This window comes from Pelodiscus sinensis, chromosome 5 (assembly GCF_052426305.1).
Source record: "Pelodiscus sinensis isolate ZL-2025 chromosome 5, ASM5242630v1, whole genome shotgun sequence".
Lineage (NCBI taxonomy): Eukaryota > Metazoa > Chordata > Testudines > Trionychidae > Pelodiscus > Pelodiscus sinensis.
The window spans coordinates 48,492,707-48,514,196 of NC_143056.1; the positions used below are offsets into that span (position 1 = coordinate 48,492,707).

Below are 21,490 nucleotides of genomic sequence, written 5' to 3' on the forward strand. Positions count from 1 at the left end.
TGTTACTGACACGACAACATAGATTTATCTAACAAGTTATGTACAGTAGGAGCTAATGGCCCCAACTGAGATTGGGATGTCTCACGCTAATTCTGTAAAGGCATGGAAAAAGACAATCCCTTCAGAGTTGACAATCTGAATAGATGAGAGGGAAAGAATTGGAGGAAAAAACATTATACTTCTGCACAAAGGGAATTCGGTTCTACAATAAAATGACTTAACTGTGATCACACAAGAAATCTGTGGCAGAGTTGTGAACTGAATCTTGTTTTGAGTCCTTTAACCCATGCTTTTAGCCATAAAACTTAACTTTCTACTCTGTTGAATTTGAAATAATAAATAGAGATTCAGGTTTGCCTAGTTTCCCTATCCTGAACTCTTTCTCTCTCTGGGTGGTGAGTGTCTTTATATATTTGTATAATCACTGCAGGGCTTTAGTCACTGCCTTTTCTCACAACCTCTGTCTAAACTGGAGCTGTGTGCCAGTTTGACACTAATATATGCAGTGCTAGAAGGAGCCACATTCTAGTACCAGATGCTGGGTGGGAAGAAAGAAAGGGCCTTGGATGAACATCACCTATTAAATGAGAGGTTAGGGTTGGGACTTCTCTTGCAGGGGAGAAGTTGCTTTACCAGCAGCTGAATTGCAGACCATTCCTGTACCCACTTCATGACTGGCAATGCAGATGACACAATAGTGACATACTGGCTTTCTTCAACAGTAGTGTCATACTGGCTTTCCTCTGCTTATACAGTTTTCCCAACTGCTTCTTTGAACACTCATGAGGAGCCTGCTTCTTTTTTAGCAGCAGCAGTTTTAATCTTCTACATAATTCTTCTACTAAAGTACTCATCTAGACAGATTCACTTATCTGTGTTTACACGACACCTTGTAACAATACAATAGCAGGTCACTTCTCAGTAGTTTGTTTGCATACATTTCCAGATAGCTTCTTGGTCATTGAAAATCTCAGGACCAGATTCAGACCTTCCTCTACTGCATCTATAGTGAAAAAGCAATCAAATAGGGTACAGGGGAATAACTTTTTTCTGACCCACACTGAACTCTTCCAAAAGCCACATCATTTTCCACAGAAATAGTTGTAAATTGGAACACAGAGGGGCTTGGAATCAGTGCTATATCTGGATATTTTTTTAAACCCAAGTGCAGTTTATCTGGCAGATTCTCTCTTTTTATAGCAGTACAGGACCATGCACCTTGTATTTACTAATTTTATTTTTTCAAATTTGGGGTGCATGATTTAGACTTTTTTTTTTTTTTTAAACTGAGAATACGATGTGGTACAAATATCAGTGCTGAGGAACTGCTGTCAAAAGAAGTAAAAATTATATGTAAATATGTAGCTTTTTAAAAAGTGTTCCTAGTTACTCTTTAATTATTTAGTACTTGTGTGTTAAAAGATTTTTTTTTTTTTATTTGTGGTTTAAGGAATATGTCCTGAATTTCAAAAGTGATAGCAAAGTAAGACACATTATGTTATTATTCATGTCATGTGTTGACATCATCTTGGTTTTAAGGGTAAAATCCAAACGTGAAACTTCATTTTTCACAGGTTTGCGCTAAGTTATTGTGCAAGGATGTAAACCTGGAAATCCCTAACACTGACAGGTTAAGAAATCATGTGGATGCTCTTTGGGTGCTTATTCCTATTTTATCGCAAGAAAAGTAACTTTACTCATGAGTGTTAGTTCAAATACACAGACTCTTCATTCTAGAATGAACTTGGATATTTGTGTAAGTAATGTAACTTCTGTTGTTTTCTTCCTATAATACAAGATGCCAATGATGGTGGACGTTCATACAAAACAGTCCTGGACCGCTGGAGAGAATCTCTTCTTTCTTCTGGCAGCCTCTCCCAAGTCTTTCTACATCTCTCCACATTGGATCGAAGCATTATCTGGTCTAAGTCCATTCTAAATGCTCGCTGTAAGATGTGCCGAAAGAAAGGTGATGCAGAAAGCATGGTGCTATGTGATGGCTGTGATCGAGGCTATCATATCTACTGTATCCGGCCCAAGCTCAAGGTGGCTAAAAGAAAAAGCTGTTGAAAATCCAGATTTCAGGTAAGGCTTAAGACATGGCACCTCACTAAAGCATATTTGTATATTACTAGGCCATTCCGGAAGGAGATTGGTTTTGTCCAGAGTGCCGACCAAAACAACGTTCTAGACGCCTCTCCTCTAGGCAGAGACCATCTATGGAAAGTGATGAAGAGGCTTCAGAACAGTTTGAAGAGGAGGAGGAAGAGACTTACTATGAGGAAGCAGGACAAAGTGAGGAAGAGGACTATGAGGAGGAACAAGAGGAAGAAGATGAATCTCAAGAGGAGGAGGAACTGAGGTAAGTTGGGGCCAGAAGAACTGTTATCTTTTTAACACCGTTCTACTTGATTAAATGTGCTTAGTGCTCTGCAAGTCAGAAGTCTTTATCTCAAAGAGCTCACCAACTGAAAGAGTTGAAGCCACTTAGGTAGGTTAATAGTGAATGTGGCCATCAGCATTTGGTTTATTGGAGTTACATGCATGATCCACTCCTAGGGATGAAAATACACCCTTATTAATGTGTATGTGCTAGAAGTCACTAACTATGAGGTGTCTGCTTATTCTTAAACCACAAAGATGTACTGTAGTGGTATTCTGTGGACATGCTGTTCAGAAAATAAATCCCCAAATCTCAAAATATTTGAGATTCAAAGGAGGTGAGGATTGAATAGCTAAAAAAAAACCACAAAGCTTTTTTTCCAAAGAGCATTTTCTATGGGTGTGGAGTAGGGTCAAAAATACATGCAGTTTGAAAAATCCAGTAAATTGATACATTTTTTTCCACAAATCAAGAATGCATTTTACAGGGAGCTTGTGTCCCAGGGAACACTTCTCCATAGTTATTAGTAGATGAGTATGAATTAGAGGAGTCCTGTCCCAAAAAGTCAGGATTTGAGAGACTATACATTGCCATGGGACTATCAACTGCCACTGATAATGTCCCTTGGACCTCCCTTCTCTAACCTTGATCTTTCCATGTGAGGGCATTTTGGCATTATTTTGCAGCCTCAAGGACTGGACAGGACTTCATTTTAGAACCTGCCATCTCTGCAACGTAAATTATATTTGTGATGAGGTTTCCTGCATATAACTAGCCATGACTCTTTACAAGGATCTAATTTAAAGAATAGAATGCAGGGGTCTTTTCAGACAGCATATTTCTAATGTCAAGCTGTTATACCGACTAGGATTTTCAGAACCTCTTTTTACTTAATGCTGCACAAAGTATTTGATTTTAGACAACTCCACAGAGCAGTACTGTATTTAAGAGGGCTAGTTGGATGTCATCTTCAGTAAAAGACAATTTTCTATTTTATCAAACAGAAATTAGGTACTGAATGAGAAACCTTGAGGAAAAGAGGGGGTAGAAGTCTAGATAGCTAGGAGGAGTGATTTGTACAATACTGCTATGTACTTACTCTTTTGCAGCCTATCAAAACAAGGAAGACCACAAGTCAAACTTCCGTTAAAAATGAGAGCAGCTAAACTTAACAACCCCTTTTCAAGTCAGAGCAGCCAGCGTCAGACCAGTGGAAGATACGCTTCTCGGAGTCAGCATAATACACCTAAGCAAAATGAGTCTTCGTCTAAAGTTACTGGAAGGGGAATAAGAAAGATAAAGTCAGCCCCTCCATCAGTAACAAAACCTTCTTTAAGACTGAACAGCCGTACTACTCGTCAGAGTCAAGCCTCGTTACAAGCAGATGTATTTGTGGAATTACTCAGTCCTCGACGACGGCGTAGAGGAAAGAATACTACTGATAGTACACCAGAAAACAGTCCTTCTCTTGGCTTTAGAATTGTTGCTACCACAGACTCACGTGAACGGGTTAGAAGATCTCCATTTTCTACGCAGAAGTTTTCTCTTCAGGATAATGAATCTAAAAGAAGAGGCAGGAAACGACAATCCACAGGTTAGAAAAGCTTTCCTAGGACAAAGTTAAAGCTACTTCCTTGCTAAAACATTTGGATGGTGGAGAGGGGAAAGATTAGGGCATTTAAGGTACTTGTCGACAAGTGGCTATATGGAAAAAAATTATGATCTACAACAAGATAGTTCCATTGAAAATTAATCTGTTGCCACATCAAGTTCCTCCCACTAATCCTTACATACTTTGAATTAACCTATCAAAATGAGTGATCAGAGCCACAATACAAGTGCTAATTTAGTGTGTTCACATAATGGGGGGGGGGAGGCTTTCTAGTTAGTAAACTATAAATCTGAAAGTAATCATAGACTTCTCATGTGTGTATTCCATACATAGTTACAAAAAAGGAAGTGTTTAAATCTTTATTATTAAGATTTGCTGGGGATGTTAGATAATCTGCAATTGAATAGTCTTGTAACCTCATCAGATTTTAGTGGTTATAAGGTTATTCAATAGTCTCCGGAGGTAGAGCCAGCAGCTAGTGCACTCTTGGCCCCACTCCCAGGGAGCCCCTACCACCCCATGCTGCTGCCTCTCTATCAGAAGGGGGGGCAGGCGAGTGTTGGGGAGGCTGCCATGAAGCAGCCTCTATCCATGGCAGGTCTGAGCTCTCAAAGCTTCCATTACCATCTCTCCCCTGCCCTGCTGCCTCTGATAAAGTCTGCAGCGGCTCCCCCCAGCACTGGCTCCTGCCTTCTGCCCATTCACCTGCAAGAGAGGCAGTGGGGAGGGGAGGAGACAGGGGGAGGCAGGTCTGCGGAGCCAGCATGTGCAGAGAGCCAACTTAAAAGCTACTTCCTGCATGTATCAGTTCCCACCTGCCCCCCTCACTCACCATGCTGCTGCCTCTCTATCAAGGGGAAGCAGGCAGATCTGGTGCCCTTGGGGAGCTGGCTTAAAGCTGACACAGAGGTAGCAAGGGGATGGGGGGGGGATCAGGCTTATCAGTTAATTGTGTAGTCATCTACACATTGATATCCCCAGGATTTGCTTTATTAATGAGCTAAACCAGGGGTGTCCAAACTTTTTTTAAAGAGAGCCAGATTTGATGAAGTGAACATGCGTGAGGGCCGACCATTTTGCCTGACATTCTTTGAACCATTAAAATTAAATGCAAATTAACTATTTTATGCAAAGTTTATTGCAAACAGCATACTTTTCATTTCGTCATATGGATGACAAATCTAAACAGGTGTTAAATCACTCTGCCTTTCATATCTGAAGGCCAGATGAAAAAAAAATCCAAGAAGCTGAAATATATGTCAGGAACATTGTAAAGTACATTACATATTATTGGTAATAAAGGTTGTCTGTCAACTTTTAAGTTCAAAAAATATGAACAGGAACATAACACCAAGTATACATGTTGTGTCCAAATATATTTATAACTGATTTAGACCAAATGACATTAACTGAGATTTTACAATGTATTCATCTCAATACATATGGATTCATTGGGGGCCATAAAAGATAGATATTGCCAAATTACCTGTGGGGCCGTATTAAACCGGAACACGGGCCGCAATTGGCCCGCGGGCCGGACTTTGGACATGCCTGAGCTAAACAGTAGAGGACAGAAATAGTGGGAAAATAAAGTTCGGAATATGGGTAACAAATAAAGAAATTCAGCCTAGAAAAATGTAAGATAGTATTTGGAGATATAATCCAAAACTCTCAGTGAGACAATATTTGGAAAGCCACAGTGCCACAAAATACCTAATATGTCACAGAACACTGCACATTAGCAAAAGAGTACTGCAGTGTGAGATTAAAAAATGATAATCTGTTGTGTTGCATTTTGTACCATTTCAAATCACCATCGTTAGGCATCTCTGCTTATCCTGTAGCTAACAGTTGCCAATACTCTTGCAAGTCTTTCCTGATCAGCAAGAGTAAGTGTTCTCTGAATTAGTTTTATTTGTAGGATGGAAAAAATGGTAGCTCACAAAGTAAGACAGAACTCTGCTGTAGTAGTACATTGAGCTGTTGTTTGGGTTTTTTAAGACTATTTTCTTATACACACATTTTAAAAGGTATATTTTATACAGGTCTTGCTAGATTCCTCTTTTATCCTAAAAGTGGTCTTCATTAGGTCACTGTACTGAGTTCGTACTGTACTTCAACAAGGCTGTACCACAGTTCAGATACATGGCCTGGATATACAGATGGGATTGAACCAAACTGTGTGAATTCTGTTTTGGGGCTACTGTATTGAAACTGGGTGTCCCAAAATGAAAGCTGGTGATCATGTTGCCAGGTATGACCTTGTGCAAATCAACAGTGATTACAACTCTGGGAATGAGGGTGAAAGTGGTATTCTCATCAGTCCTGCTGCTTCAGTATAGAGTTTTGGGCAGGGATGAATGGATCCTGGAGAAATCTTGGTGCACAGATTGTGTTGACAGGAGGATTTTGGCTTCTTTGACCATGGTGGAATGCTGTTAAGGTCCATTGCAGTCTAGGGATATAAAATGGGAGTCGAGTTGACTACTCACCTTAATCCTCTCTTCCCCCCCCCCCCGCTTTGCTGCCTCTATATCAGAGGCAGCAAGGGGGGGAAGCAGAAGCCAGTGCTGGGGGGAGATTACTTAAAAGCAAGCCTGGCTCAGTCCCAGCTCACATTGGGTCCAGGAGCTACCCGCATTGCGACTGCAGTTTAAATGTAGTAGGAGCTGGACTGCTTGTGTGCCCAGCTCTTACTACAGTTAAACTGCAGAGCTGCAGCGGGGGTAGCTCCTGAGCACCTTCCCTTATCAACTAATCATGTAGTCAGTACCAATTGGGTAATCTTGTAGTTGACACAGTTACCTGCCTCTTAACATCCTTATTGCGGTCTTCCTTCCCCAGTTTCTTCATCTGCTGAAGAAGGGGAAAAGCATCTTGACATGCTTACTCACTTCAGCTATGTCTAGACTACATTACTCTTTCAAAAGAGGAATGTAAATAAGGCAAATCGAAAGTGCAAATGAAGCACAGATTTAAATATCCCACACTTCATTTACATATTTGCGTCCAAGTCCTTTTTTTTGAAAAAGGGGTTTTTTGAAAGTGAAAGCGCAGTCCAGGCGTGGTTCTTTGTGGTTCTTTGGGGGGGAGGGGGAACCTTTTTTGAAAACCCATACTCTTCATTTTTTCAGGAATACAGGTTCTTTCGAAAAAGCTTTTTTTTTTTTTCTTTTTTCCCCAAAAGAACCGCGCCTAGACTGCGCTTACACTTTCGAAAAACCCTTTTTCAAAAAAGCGCTCAGACACGAATATGCAAACAAAGTACGGGATATTTAAATCCGTGCTTCATTTGCACTTTTGATTTGCCTTATTTACATTCCTCTTTTGAAAGAGGAATGTAGTTTAGACGTGCCCTTCCATAGTAAACAGGCTTTAAACTTGGTTTCAAAGGAGGCAGAGTGATGCAACCCCATAGGTAAGTATGAAAGGTGACCTTGACAGATGGTGGAAGTTGGGAGTGTGGATGGAAAATTGTAATAGATTCATGGCCTCAATAAGAGGGAAAATAGAGGAGGAATTTTGACATGTATGTATGTATGTATGTATGTATGTATACAAAAATAAGTATGGAGAATATAGAAAGAACTGAAAGCTTCATACATAAACAAAATCATAATGTAACCTGCATTACAGAGACTTGATGAGATAAATCTCATGACTGGAGTACTGATGTAAAGTAGAGGTTCTCAAACTGGAGGGTGAAATATATTCTGTGGGTGCACGAGAAGCTTTAGTAGGAAGAAATTACTGTGCAATACCCATTTTACCCAAATGAATAAATAATGAACAAAGCTGATTCCTCCAGACATATCAGGTCCTCAGATGGCACTGCATTTGACTCCAGATCAGTGATCCTCAAACTTTTCAGGGCCACGTCCCTTTTCTCCTAGGACTGAGAAAGGAGCCGCAGTCCAGAGTCACTGCTGGGCCACAGTTAGGGGCCAAGGCTGGAAGCAGAGCGTGGTGTGGGGCCACAACTGGGGGAAGAGCTGAAGCATAGCTGAGAGTGGAGCAGGACTGGCCTGCCCTTCTCACTCTTCCCTTTTCCCCCCCCCCCCCCACTGAACATTCCCTCCTCCTCCCCCCCCCCCCCCTTCAAAGATGTGCCCTGCAGTTTGGGGACTTCCGCTCTAGATGATATGTAGATGATGTTATGTATTTTGATGGGTTTCTGATAAGCTTCCATAGTGTTATACCAAGTTGTTGCAATCTGTACATAATCCCATTTTCTACAACACAATGTACACATTTAATTGTAAGCATTGATCACAATCACAGTTTTGCTTTTGCTCTTTTATAATGGATTCTTGGCTCTTTTTAGATCAGGGCCTTACAATTTTTAATATTTACTGAGAGTTGCATGTAACTGACAGAAGCTGGAGCTCTGACACCTAGGGCTCAGCCTGCTGAAACAAACAAACATGAAATCCATGACAGAATTGTAACCTTACTTATAGTGCATCATAATGGTCAGTCTGCTGCACCAGCTTACCCTCTTCTACCACATCCTGGAAATGAGCTCTGTTCTGCTGAGAGTCTGAATTCAGAATGAGAGAGTCATATTTAGCAAACATTACATGTTGGTTTGCTATTCTGAAATGAAGACTAGTGGAGGTTGGGAAAAGGATTTTCACAAGTCAGATGTCTGGATTCCTTGTATGTTGTTATGTAGGTCACTGGTTCTAAAACGTATTTGATTGTACCCCTCTTCTTGTCTCTAGTAGTCTATGCCACATACATACGTATAAAAAACCCAAATCAAAAACATGCAACCCTCACTAAATATTAAACTGTAAGGTACTGATTCAAACAGAGCCAAGAATCCATTATAAAAGAGCAAAAGCAAAACTGCAATTGTGATCAATGCTTACAATTAAATGTGCACACCGTATTGCAGAAAATGGATTAAATAAACAGGTTTCAGCAATCTGGTATAATGCTATGGAAGACCTTTTGATTGCCTGGCTCTGTTTTGGAGGAAAAACAGAGGATAAATTGCATAGCTTTAAGGACTCACACACCATACTTAAGATCCTAGGCCTTTACCTAAACTACCTCTTTCAAGACCATGGTTGCCTTCTGCACCCCAGCCTTGCCTCCTTCAGTCTCATGGTGTGGATACTTCATGGTTGAATCTGGAGAAGCAAGCCTACTCCAGAGAGGTGCAGCAAGTTCTTTTGGAGAGTAGGAAACCCCCCACTGGAATGACTTATCTGGTAAAATGAAAGAGGTTCTCCCACTGGATTTCTGAGCGTAACATATTCCCCAACATGTTCATCTATATAGGTCATCCAGTTTTACCTGCTCATATCAAAGAAGCAGGGCTTGGTGCTTTCCTCCATCAGTGTCCATCTAGCTGCCATCTCAGCTTTTCATCCACCGAGCAAGGTAGACTGGTGTTCTCGCATGAGTTGTCTATCTGGTTCCTGAAGGGTTTCAGAAGGCTATATCCACTCATGAAGGATCTTGTCCCTCAATGGGACCTTTATTCTGGTCCTCTTTAAACTCACAGGTCTCCCCTTTGAGCCCTTGGGCCTCTTGTCCCTTTTTCCACATATTGTGGAAGGTAATCTTCCTGGTGGCAGTTTTGTCAGCCAGGTGAGTGTCAGCCTAGGGCTGTTGCTACACTTCAAAGGCGAAAGCACTGTGGCGAGCACAGGGGCAGCGGGGCAGTCCCCCACTGGCCCCATGCTTCCTATGGCATTTCAAAGTGGCAACACCACATGAAGCCCAGGGTCAGCTGGGGACTCCCCTGCTGACCCTGGGTTCTGTGCAGTGCTGCCGCTTTGAAACGCCGCAAGGAGCCCAGCGTTAGGCTGCACGTGGTGTTTCAAAGTGGCAGCACCACATGGAGCCTAGGGTCTCGCCTCAGACTACATACAGCGCTGCTGCTTTGAAGTACCCCCTCCCTCCCTCTGGCTGCCTCTTTCTGATAGAGGCAGCAACGGGGGGAATCAGCTATTCAGCTCGACTATCCGATAAATATTTGCTTATTGGATAGTTGACTAGTCAGTCGCATCCCTAGTACTATCCTTGTAAGAGGCAAAGAGTACAGAATTTTTCTTTCCTTGTACCTCTCCTGCCTACAGCACTACTCATTCCCATTCCTTGGTGAAAAGATATTTTTGACGGGAGCTCAAGAGTTGTACACCATTTATGATTCCACTATTGCCTTACCCCCACATACTTTTCAGTGGTCATTTATTTAACACTGTTTCCACAACTGTATTGCCATAACAGTCAAGTGGATATTTTATATCTTCCATTACAAATATACAATAGAGTTTACGTCCCTACCTCCTCCAAAATCCCCATCTTTGTTCCTCTTTTGGGACCATTCTCACAAGGGAGCTCTCTAGCAAAAAGAGTGGAAACTTCTCTACTGAAGCAATAAACCACATACTACTTTAACACCAATGGACAGCTTTTTACTCTATGTAGATCCTAAAAGATGGGAGGTTGGAGACCTGTCCTCAAGCTCCATTATCTCTGTCAAGGCTGTTCCCCTCTCTGGCATGACAAATGCAGAAGTGGGGGCCCACAGAAGCACCCCAAAACCTTATCTACAGGCTTTGGTACAAAAACGTCCCCCCAAAATCCTAATACCCAGACTTTGAGGAATATCCGCTGCCACCACCCAGGTAATTCCATGAAAAATCAGGGAAACGATCACTTGGGAAATCTCATCCCTAAGGTAAAACTAGGACACCAAAATGAACCAATACCAGGTTGATTAGAAAAAAGAAAACAAACTTTTATTAACAAAACTACTGTTGCAAGCATAGTTGAGGTGGCTAGATGGTAAGAGCCACCAACTGATATACTCAGAGAAAATTCCCTGGGTTAGAAAACTTCATTACAATAGAGGAAAAAAAACCACTTTTAACACCAAAGACATCAGTTCCAAGTCCCCAAACCAGAAAACAATAAAGCCGAACAGGTTAACTAAACTTTGCCCTATTTACACCTTGTGGCTACGTCTACACTGGCCCCAAATTCCGGAAAAGTCATGCAAATCAGGTAAGTCAGAATAGGGAAATCCGCGGGGGATTTAAATATCCCCCGCGGATTTAAATAAACATGTCCACCGCTTTTTTTCCGGCTTGGGGAAAAGCCGGAAAAAAGCGTCTAGACTGGCGCGATCCTCCGGAATAAAGCCCTTTTCCGGAGGATCTCTTATTCCTTACTTTCCCCAAGCCGGAAAAAAAGCAGCGGACATGTTTATTTAAATCCCCCGTGGATTTCCCTATTCTGACTTACCTGCTTTGCATGACTTTTCCGGAATTTGGGGCCAGTGTAGACGTAGCCTGTGAAAAGACACTTTTGGGGGGGGAGGGGGGGACGGCCTCCCATCTCCCTGTTACTTGGAAGAAAACAGCTCTGACTCAGACAAAGGAGGGAAAAGATAAAAATTCCTTTATCCCCATTTGAAATCCCTTACCTGCATTGCTATTGGCTGACCAGATACCTGGCTAGGGACAGGAGACATAGTTAACCCCTTAGTCCCCAGGTGCTGTCAGCCCTCCTGGTTATGCTAATCTCCAGATTGCTTTATTCATAAACTGAGATATCACATGGCCATTCTGGCATCAATAATCCCATCCCTGGAAAAACAAAGTGATTTGCAGCTCTTGTGAAGGACAGTTCCCTTAGACTTCAGTCTATCTTGCCACACAGGCAAACTAGACTTTGTGACAGAATGTTTACTTATTCCAAAAATTACATTGCTTTTTAAGTTGCTTCCAGTCCTGAGAGACCAGTCACTTACTCCAGATCAATTAGTATGCTAAATCTTACCCCAAAGCAATGCAAGTAGCCAACTCTATGGTAAAATAACTAAAAGTTTATTAGCTAAGAAAAGGAAGTACTGTAAGCTATATTGGGAGGTTAAAGCATATTAAAAATAAAAAATAAAACATAGTCACAGTTCATAATCCCAAATGACCTGTCCATGACACTTACTAAAAATACCTGTGACTAAAATGTAGCATTACTTACAGCATCTTCATACCAAAAATAAGCTGAGAATGTCACTAACCAGGTGGACTTTTCCTTTGACACAGAATGAGAAATATGTTTTAGGCCTTTGACCTCCAATCATCACATACAAAGACTGCTTGCTTTGAAATGAGCATATGTGTTCATTTACACTCTGCAAGGCTCCTTTATCATTTTGATAGGTTATTTAGTTGCATCCTATACAGAATGTAAATGTTTCTTACGTGATAAGGGAATACAAATGAAAGCAATGCAAATAACATCCCACTTTAAACAGCAAAAGTGTACTTTTAACAATCACTTTAATCTATGCTAATATACAAATGAATTGGCCTTGGGCTCTGGCATGAACTGACACCTGGTCTATCAGTGTCATAATTTGCCAACCAAACACAGCATGAATATCATGGTAACAATTCTTTCCAAAATAACATCTTCCCTGATGCAGTGGAAGGATTCCTATCAAGCATTTGTGGGCTTCCCTTTCTTACCTTATGGTTTATAAAAACCTCTATTTGTCTGGAGAGTCCACATGGACAGTCCCATGGTGCAGAGCAATTGGATGTCTCACGAGATCAGGATGCACATCAACAACTGGAATGCCGGCAGTCTGAGAAGCTTGCAAGATTTTTCTCCAACTTTTACAATCCCATCATTTTCTGATTGTCATGACAACTGTCTTTTATATCCACAAACAGTTCTCTGGTTATGTAGAAGCAGTCACACTGTGGAGTTGGTGTATCAAGAATTGAATCACCCTGTTAGCAGCTTATATTTCAGGAACTCAGAATGGGTTTGCAGGCATCTTCAGCAGGCATTTCATCATCAATTGTGAGTGGAAATTGCATGATTCCACTATAAATAGCGTCTTCACTCAATGGAGACCACAACTAGGATCTATTCACCTCTAAACAAAAAGAAATGCAACATATATTTGGAACTCTAGAATGCTAGAACTAGGCTCTCAAGGTAATACTTTTTTCCCTCCCTTGTTGCTACTACCTCAGGTTTTACAGAAAATTCATTATTACAGGGCATAAGTCATCCTCATTACCCCACAGATGACCCAGACAGTTTTGGTGTCATCTTGTTCTCTGATCACCATCTAGTTCTTCCTTTTCTGATTTCTTGGTCTAGAAGGAAAGGATCAAGCATTTCAATCCTGAAGTGTTTTGCCTAATTAGTGGATTGATTTTTGGCATATTACTGCTCTGAAGATCTATAAATGATCCTTAACAGCAGAAAGGATTCCTTAGAAAATGCTGTTCAGACAAATATGAAACATTTTTCCATCTTGGCACAGAGAAGCATGTATCACTTGAGTCAGAAGATATTCCTTTCGTTTTGGACTACCTTCTTTCTCTCAAAACAATTGGCTTCCTCTCCGTTCTAGAAGAGTCGACCTGGCAACAATAAGTGCATACTATCTACCCGCTGATGGTTTTCAGTTTTTACTCCATGATTGACTTCCAGATTCTTAAAGGACCTAATCAAAAGTTTCCTACTCCTCAATGGAACTAAAATCTTGTGCTTTCAATACTCACTGAACTTCCTTTAGCACCATAAGCTATCATGTCAAATTTATCAATGGAAGCTGCATTCCTTATGGGTATTCCTTATGGGCATCACTTGAGCCAGAAGCATGGGTGTTAGCTAGGAGCTCTAATGACTGATCTGCTAGACACTATATTCTGTACCAGGGCTGGGCAATAATTTTTAATGAGGGCCACTCCAAGCCCTGCACTTGGGCTGCACTTTGTGGAGGGAGTGTGGGGTCTGGGATGGTGGGTGGGGTGTAGAGGGGAGTGTGGAATCTGAGAGGGCGTTTGGGTGAAGGAGAGGGTTATGATCTGGGGCAGGACTTGGGGTGCAGGGTCTAGGAGGGGTTATGGGTACAGGACAGGGTTTTGGCTTCGGGGAAGAGTATAGGAGAGGATGCTGGGTCTGGGAGGGAATTGTGACCTGGGAGAAGGAGGGGAAGAGGATGTAGATGGTTTAGGTGGTGGCCTGGAGTAGGGAGTTGGGAGGAGAAAGGGGGTGGGGTACCAGAGGAAGGGCCTGGCTGGGAGGTGCTTACCCAGGCAGCTTCTAGCCAGCAGCTCTGCAGACTCCCTGCTTTTGTTCTGGGTGGGCTGCTCTGCTTCAGCACAGGGAGGGAGGGACTAAGGAGGCTTCATTTGCTGACCCTGCCTTCAGCAAAATTTCTCAGCTCCTATTGTCTGGAAACTAGCCAGTAGGAGCTAGGTCATTTTGCTAGGGGGTGGGAACAACACACAGAGCTTTCTCCTCCCTGCCCAGATTGCACTGTAATTAGGAGCCTGCTGTTTAAAGTAGCTGCCACTGCTCTGTAGTAAGGGTGCTGACGAGGCAGCTGTGGGCTGGGTGCAGTGGCTTGGCAGGCTGGATCCGGTCCACTAGCTGTCTCTTGCCCACCCCTGTTCTATAATGACCAGTTCTCTTTATGACTTTCTCTGAAATTCACCCCCAAAGTACTTCAGTTTCACATGAGCCAATCAGAGGAGGAGGAGGGCATGTTGTAGAACACAGGCACCACACTTCTCTAAGAAACCCCAGTTACTTGCAAGTAACCTTTTCTCCTTTGAGAGCTGGTTCCTATGTATATTCTACTCTAGAGTGAAAGCAGCATAATAAGGACATCGGATTTCAAAAAAGCAGACTTGAACCAGCTCAGAGAACTGGTAGGTAAAGTCCCATAGGAAAAAAGAGTTAATGAGAGTTGGCATTTTCTTAGACAATATTAAAGGCACATGAGCAAACTATCCTAGTGCAAAGGAAGATAGGAAGAATAGTAAGAGGCCAGTACAATTCCACAAAGAGCTCTTTATTGCCCTGAAATTCAAAAATTAATCTTACAAAATGGGGGGAAATGGACAAAATTGCTAAGGAATACAAAATAGCAAAAGTATGTAGGGACAAAATCAGGCTAAGGCACAAAGTGGATTACATCTAGTATGGAGCATAAAAGGTGATGTGAATTGGTTCTACAAATAAGTAAATTATTTCTATCTATAAAGATAGTTAAGTACTGGAATTGGGATCCCAAGGAAGGTTGTAGATTCCCATCATTGGAGGTTTTTAAGAAGAGGTGAGACAACTAACTGTTAGTCAGGAATGGTGCAAATTGGTCCTACTTCAGCGTGAAAGATGGGCTAAATGACCTTTCAAGGTCCTTTCCAGCCTTACGTTTATGTTTCAACATGATGTACAGAACCTTCACTATCAACCTGCTGTTTATTTTTGTTGTGAACAGACACACACATTGACTCCCAAAATGAGTGAGTAGCTATACTGTGTGTGAGAGAGAGAGAGAACCTCTAAATGCTTCAGTTTTTTATCGCTCTAATCTGCCACTCCTCCAAAGAAGTGAAGCAGAGTCCCATTTCTTTTCTTTATACTCTGGAAAGGGAAAGTAAGCAGTTAAATCATAAGAATTTCTGCGTCCTTGTTTGCCAAAATTGATTTCCACCCCCACTTACCCCATCCTGTAGACCTTATTCACAATATCTGGACAAAATAAAACTTAGATGTGCTACTAGTACACCTGAATTTAAAACATTATTGGACTCCGTCAGGAAAAAATTCCCACCTCTTTGCTGAACAGACCAGACTGTAAGAGAGACCTGCCTGATCTTGTACCTTCCTGACTACCCTACATTCCATTAGCTCTGTTAAACATTAGGTATGTTAAACATCCAATGTTGTTGTGTTTTATTAAAGACTTAATATTGGTGTGTCATTTTCTTGCTTTTTTTGTTAGAAGTTCAGTGATCTGTTTTTCAGATTCGTCTCCTCAAACCTCACTGAATAGGAGGAGTTCGGGTCGTCAGGGTGGAGTTCATGAACTATCAGCTTTTGAACAACTTGTAGTGGAACTAGTACGACATGATGACAGCTGGCCTTTCATGAAACTGGTTTCCAAAATCCAGGTAATTGAGGTGCATATATATTTTAGCAACATTTTGGGGATGATGTTAACTGTCAGATTCTGCTTCATTAGCTAGACCTAGGAGGGCAATACCACTAAGCCTGATTCAGAGAATTCTTGCAATGTAACTTGAGTCCTATGATCAGGGCATGGATCTGGACCTTTTAGCCCTGGACTCTCGTGTTGGCCAATGGGAATGTATTTCTCCACCTTCCCAGACCAGACCCTTTGGAAGGCCAGGGTCTTAGTCTCAAATGGCACTAAGTCCACTATGATGACCCACTTCTGCTCCTTGTTGGCCATGACTATGTCAGGGCATAACAGGATGTCCATTCCAGGAATGGCAGAGTCGATGGAAATCACAGAATACTAGAATTGGAAGGGATCTCAAGAGGTCATCAAGTCCAGTCCCCTGCCCTCACAGCAGGACCAAGCACCATCTAGATCATCCCTGATATATGGCTATCCAACTCTTAAATATCTCCAGTGATGGAGATTCCACAACCTCCCTAGGCAATTTATTCCAGCATTTAACCACCCATACTACAACAAAATACTGCAAATACTTAGAAGGTATTAAGGTGATAGGAAACAGCCAGCATGGATTTGTAAAGAACAAATCATGTCAAACCAATCTGATAGCTTTCTTTGATAGGATAACGAGTCTTGTGGATAAGGAAGAAGCAGTGGACATGGTACACCTAGACTTTAGTAAGGCATTTGATACGGTCTTGCATGATATTCTTATCAATAAACTAGGCAAATACAACTTAGATGGGGCTACTAGAAGGTGAGTGCATTGCTGGCTGGATAACCGTACTCAGAGAGTAGTTATTAATGGTTCTCAATCCTGCTGGAAAGGTATAACAATTGGGGTTCTGCAGGGGTCTGTTTTTGGGACCGGTTCTGTTCAATATCTTCATTAACGATTAAGATATTGGCATAGAAAGTACATTTATTAAGTTTGCAGGTGATACCAAGCTGGAAGAGGTTGCGACTGCTTTGGAGGATAGGGTCATAATTCAAAATGATCTGGATGAATTGGAGAAATGGTCTGAGGTAACCAGGATGAAGTTTAATAAAGACAAATGCAAAGTGCTCCACTTAGGAAGGAACAATCAGTTTCACACATACAGAATGGGAAGCGACTGTGTAGGAAGGAGTACGGCAGAAAGGGATCTAGGGGTTATAGTGGACCACGAGCTGAATATGAGTCAGCAATGATGCTGTTGCAAAAAAAGCAAACATGATTCTGGGATGCATTAACAGATGTGTTGTAAGCAAGACACGAGAAGTCATTCTTCCGTTCTACTCTGCGCTGGTTAGGCCTCAGTTGGAGTATTGTGTCCAGTTCTGGGCACTGCATTTCAAGGAAGATGTGGAGAAATTGGAGAGGGTCCAGAGAAGAACAACAAGAATGATTAAAGGTCTAGAGAACATAACCTATGAAGGAAGGCTGAAAGAATTGGGTTTGTTTAGTTTAGAAAACAGAAGATTGAGGGGGGACATGATAGCGGTTTTCAGGTATCTAAAAGGGTGTCATGAGGAGGAGGGAGAAAACTTGTTCATCTTGGCCTCTGAGGATAGAACGAGAAGCAATGGGCTTAAACTTCAGCAAGGGAGGTTTAGGTTAGACATTAGGAAAAACTTCCTAACTGTCAGGGTGGTCAAACACTGGAATAAATTGCACAGGGAGGTTGTGGAATCTCCATCTCTGGAGATATTTAAGAGTAGGTTAGATAAATGTCTATCAGGGATGGTCTAGTCAGTACTTGGTCCTGCCATGGGGGCAGAGGACTGGATTCGATGACCTCTCGAGGTCCCTTCCAGTCCTAGTATTCTATGAGTGAAAATGAGGAGTTTGAAGTAGGGATGTAAAATGCTGTTTAATCAATTAACCCAGGGGTGGGAAACCTTTTTTGGGTTGGGGAGCGGGGCCACTGACCCACAGAAAAATCAGTTGGGAGCTGCACACAAGTAAGAGTGAGAAGCTCTTAACTGAGGAGGAGAAAGACACTCCTCACGTTGCCCTTGCACACCAGACCCTAGGTGGCCCAGGGTAATGGATTTTGTGTGCTCCGGTCCTGCGGGTGGGTGATTCGAGCACCAGTGTGGGCTTCCCAATGCTAAGCCTTGGAAACCGGATTCAGACCGCATTTGGCCCCAGGCTTGAGGTTCCCCACCCCTGAGTTAACTGGTTCAACGTTAAGTGGGATCCCATGCAGGTGACAGCGCTAGCCCAGCTAAAGCAGCCCCCAACCTACAGAGCTGCTAGCTATGTGTTGGCTGCCTGGTGCTCAACACAGTGGGTCTATTGGAGTTGGAGGAGCCTGGGCATCAATTAACCATTACCTGTTCACATCCCTAGTTTGAAGATACCTTAGAACCATAGAAGGGGTCCCCTGCACAGAGGCAGGATTAAGAGGACCATATCATACCAGTGTTTGTCCAAGCTGTTTTTTAAAAAATCTCCAATATTTGGGATTCTACAGTCTCCCTTAGAAGCTAGTATAGTATTATACAATATGAATTCCAGTATAGTGTTGTACAATATGTAATATTATATATTATAAATTACTTTTGCATTGTAACAAGTTAGAACAGCTCTACTTATACATGAAACTACTTTTGTTTTAAAAATTCCTCTGCCAGATATTTATGTTTGGGGTTCTTTGCTCAATTTCTTTCACATCTGTCAATAAGTTTCTGATTTGTTTTATATTTTGTAGTCTCTTGCTTGAACATCTTTAAAATTAGGTCAAGAAACTAACAGCTGAATTTCAGAAAATGCATGTTGTCAATAAGGGGCCTGTTCTGTTACAAGTCTTTCTGCTCTAACAGTAGAAAATCCGAGGACATGTGCAGCTTTCTCTGTAGGGGTCTGGCAGGAGGGAGTTATATTGCAGAAGGTGGGAGTGAGGGGAAGCAATAAGGTGACAGGTATAACCCCATTGGGCCAGCATGGGGCAGGAGTGGAGAAAGGGATAGCTATTTGCTATATATTTGAGAGTTTCTATTTGTGTGTCTGTCTGTGTGTCTGTCTGCCTCCCAGCTGGGGGACAAGCACACCTTTTCCCCCACCTTGGCTGTGCCCCTCTGTATCTGCAGTGCCGGGTAAATCGTCTAGTGTAAAAATATACATAGTGAACTTTTTTTTTTTTTTTTTTTTTTGGGCAGGTACCAGACTACTATGATATTATCAAAAAACCTATTGCCTTAAATATAATCCGTGAAAAGGTGAATAAATGTGAATACAAGTTAGCATGTAAGTACTATTTACTAAAATAATCTTGTGATCTGAGCTGAACAGTTAGAGATCTCATCCTCTTAAAGAAGCAGAGCTGGAGGGGAAGGATTTGAAAAACTGGTATTTCTTCAAATACATTCTGAGAAATGTATGAATGCTTTTTCAGCGTAGCCATTGTGTTAATAGTTGTACTACTAATGCGGGTGAAGTATAGCTAAAATGAATGCTATTGGCGTGTCAATTACCATCTCTAAGGCTTGAGAAGTTACCTGTTAAACAGGGTTGTGGCACTTCATGAGATATATCAGAAAAGCATCCACTGAAGTTTGAGACAGAGGACTCTAATTGGAGGGTTGTAAATTTGTCAGTATACATATGCACTAAGTTCACCCCATTTATTGATGAAGATCTCTGTCAGCAACTGTCTTACTGTTATCTATGGTAACCTGGCAAATGCACTAAACTCAGTTCTTTAATTTTTATTTACCAGCTGAATTCATTGAAGACATTGAACTGATGTTTTCGAACTGTTTTGAGTACAACCCTCGTAATACAAGTGAAGCAAAAGCTGGAATTAGACTTCAGGCTTTTTTCCACGTTCAGGCTCAAAAGCTTGGACTCCCTATTGCATCTGGTAATGTGGACCACGCTGCCCCAGCTGCAAAGAAGTCAAGAATTTAACCTCTACCTTCCAAAGGATATTTTTGAGGGAACCTTTATATTCATGAAAATGAAACATTAAATCATGCAGTCATTGTATCTGTATAAAGCAATAACACCAGTTTAACCACCTTGAAGTGTGGCCTGCACTATATTCTCAATTTAATATTAAGCACTCAGGAGAATGTAGGAAAGATTACCTTTGCTACAGTTTTATTCAGTGTCTGATAACTTTGATAGATTTATTGGATACAGTACTGGTTTACAGAGGTTTTGTACATTTTTAAGACATTCATGTGTCCAAATATCTTCCAGAAATATTTTTTCTGCACCATATGACCTTGTTTTATCCTCTAGATTTTCTAGGAGCTGTGGTATTGTGAGGACTTTATCAACTCAAAATCTTCTACTGTATCACAGTTAAAAACTGTGTAAATGTCTGAAATTCTGAGTACACCTTTTCAACACTACACATGAATGAGTACAATTGCATATCCTTTAAAGTACTGTGCCAGTGCTGGCTGGAGGTATTCAGTCTGAGTTTATTAAGTAGATATTTATTTAGCATTCAAAGTAATTTGTGAATTTGTTTTGTATTTATAAAATTTGTATGTGGGGGGGGATAAGAGTTCCTTAACTTTTTTTTTTTTTTAATTTTTTCCTGTGTTTTGTTTATTCCTCTAATCCTGATGATGGGTTGATAAAATAATACCTTCTCCTCCTCCTGGCAGTTCTTCTAGCAACTTCAGGACTGTATTATAAGTTTCTACGTACAACTTTCTAAGTGTACAAATAAAATGATACATTTTTCAAAGTATTCTGAGCTTCTGGAGTTACTGTAGTTTGCCATCCTTACACAGTCCATGGTCCCAATAAATTCAGGTGGGAAGTTACCTGTGTGAGAACAGTAGGATTTGGCTCTAATGGAAAATATACCTTAATAACATAACAATCTTAAGTTATTCTGAAATATTTCCCACAGTCTTGAACATAAGAAATCCTACTGTTGTCCTGTATACTATTCTGCACCAAATTATTGATACAAATGCCCTGAGAATATGGGTAGAACTATTTGATACTCTGATTTATTAGCTTTTTATTCTCTCTTAAATAATGTAAAACTTTCTAATATTTAATTAGCTAAAAACTTCTTTAGAACAATATTGAAATCCTTTTGCTTATTCTCTAATAGTTTCATTTTTCCCCTACATTTGCAATCTACTATATATTTGAGAGAGTTTGTACATTTGTCTGTGTCCATCCCTCATACCCAGCCCCCATCTCAAGAGCGATGGTTTAAATGAAGAAAAAACAAACTTATTTGAGTTAGACCTGAGCAATGTTGAGTAAATCTGTTAGTTAAATATAGACTTGAACTGGGTTAGTGATTTTAAACATTGACATAAACCATAAAGGAGTTTTGAAAGCAAGCTGAGGGTACATCACATGAGTCAGGCAAGGCATGAGGCAGAGAAGAGCAGTTGGGTAGATCTTGAATCATGCAGGTTTTCCCTATAACATCTATACCAGGGGTGAGCCAAGCGGGTGGATCCGGCCCACAGAGGCCCTGCTGCTCCCCTGCCCCCAGGCTAATTAGGACCTAGGGGTGGGGGAGTGCTGGAAGCCTTCTCTGCTCTACCC

At 41.4% G+C, this 21,490-nt stretch overlaps 1 protein-coding gene across 10 annotated transcripts in view; it reads left to right on the forward strand.

The window, feature by feature from the left end:
• The window catches only part of BAZ1A (bromodomain adjacent to zinc finger domain 1A), a 103,477-nt gene extending 82,811 nt beyond the window's left edge, over nucleotides 1-20,666 (forward strand). For 7 of the 10 annotated variants that reach the window (XM_025181948.3, XM_075926937.2, XM_075926938.2 and 4 more), the window contains 6 exons: nucleotides 1,799-2,046; nucleotides 2,136-2,362; nucleotides 3,493-3,977; nucleotides 15,798-15,952; nucleotides 19,120-19,207; nucleotides 19,680-20,666. In XM_025181948.3, the coding sequence (XP_025037733.3) occupies nucleotides 1,799-2,046; nucleotides 2,136-2,362; nucleotides 3,493-3,977; nucleotides 15,798-15,952; nucleotides 19,120-19,207; nucleotides 19,680-19,870 (1,394 nt within the window). In that variant the 3' untranslated portion in view covers nucleotides 19,871-20,666. The remainder of the gene's footprint in view (nucleotides 1-1,798; nucleotides 2,047-2,135; nucleotides 2,363-3,492; nucleotides 3,978-15,797; nucleotides 15,953-19,119; nucleotides 19,208-19,679) is intronic. The other 3 variants (XM_025181949.3, XM_025181951.3, XM_025181954.3) reach the window with 1 other exon arrangement.
• The last annotated feature ends 824 nt before the right edge of the window (nucleotides 20,667-21,490 follow it).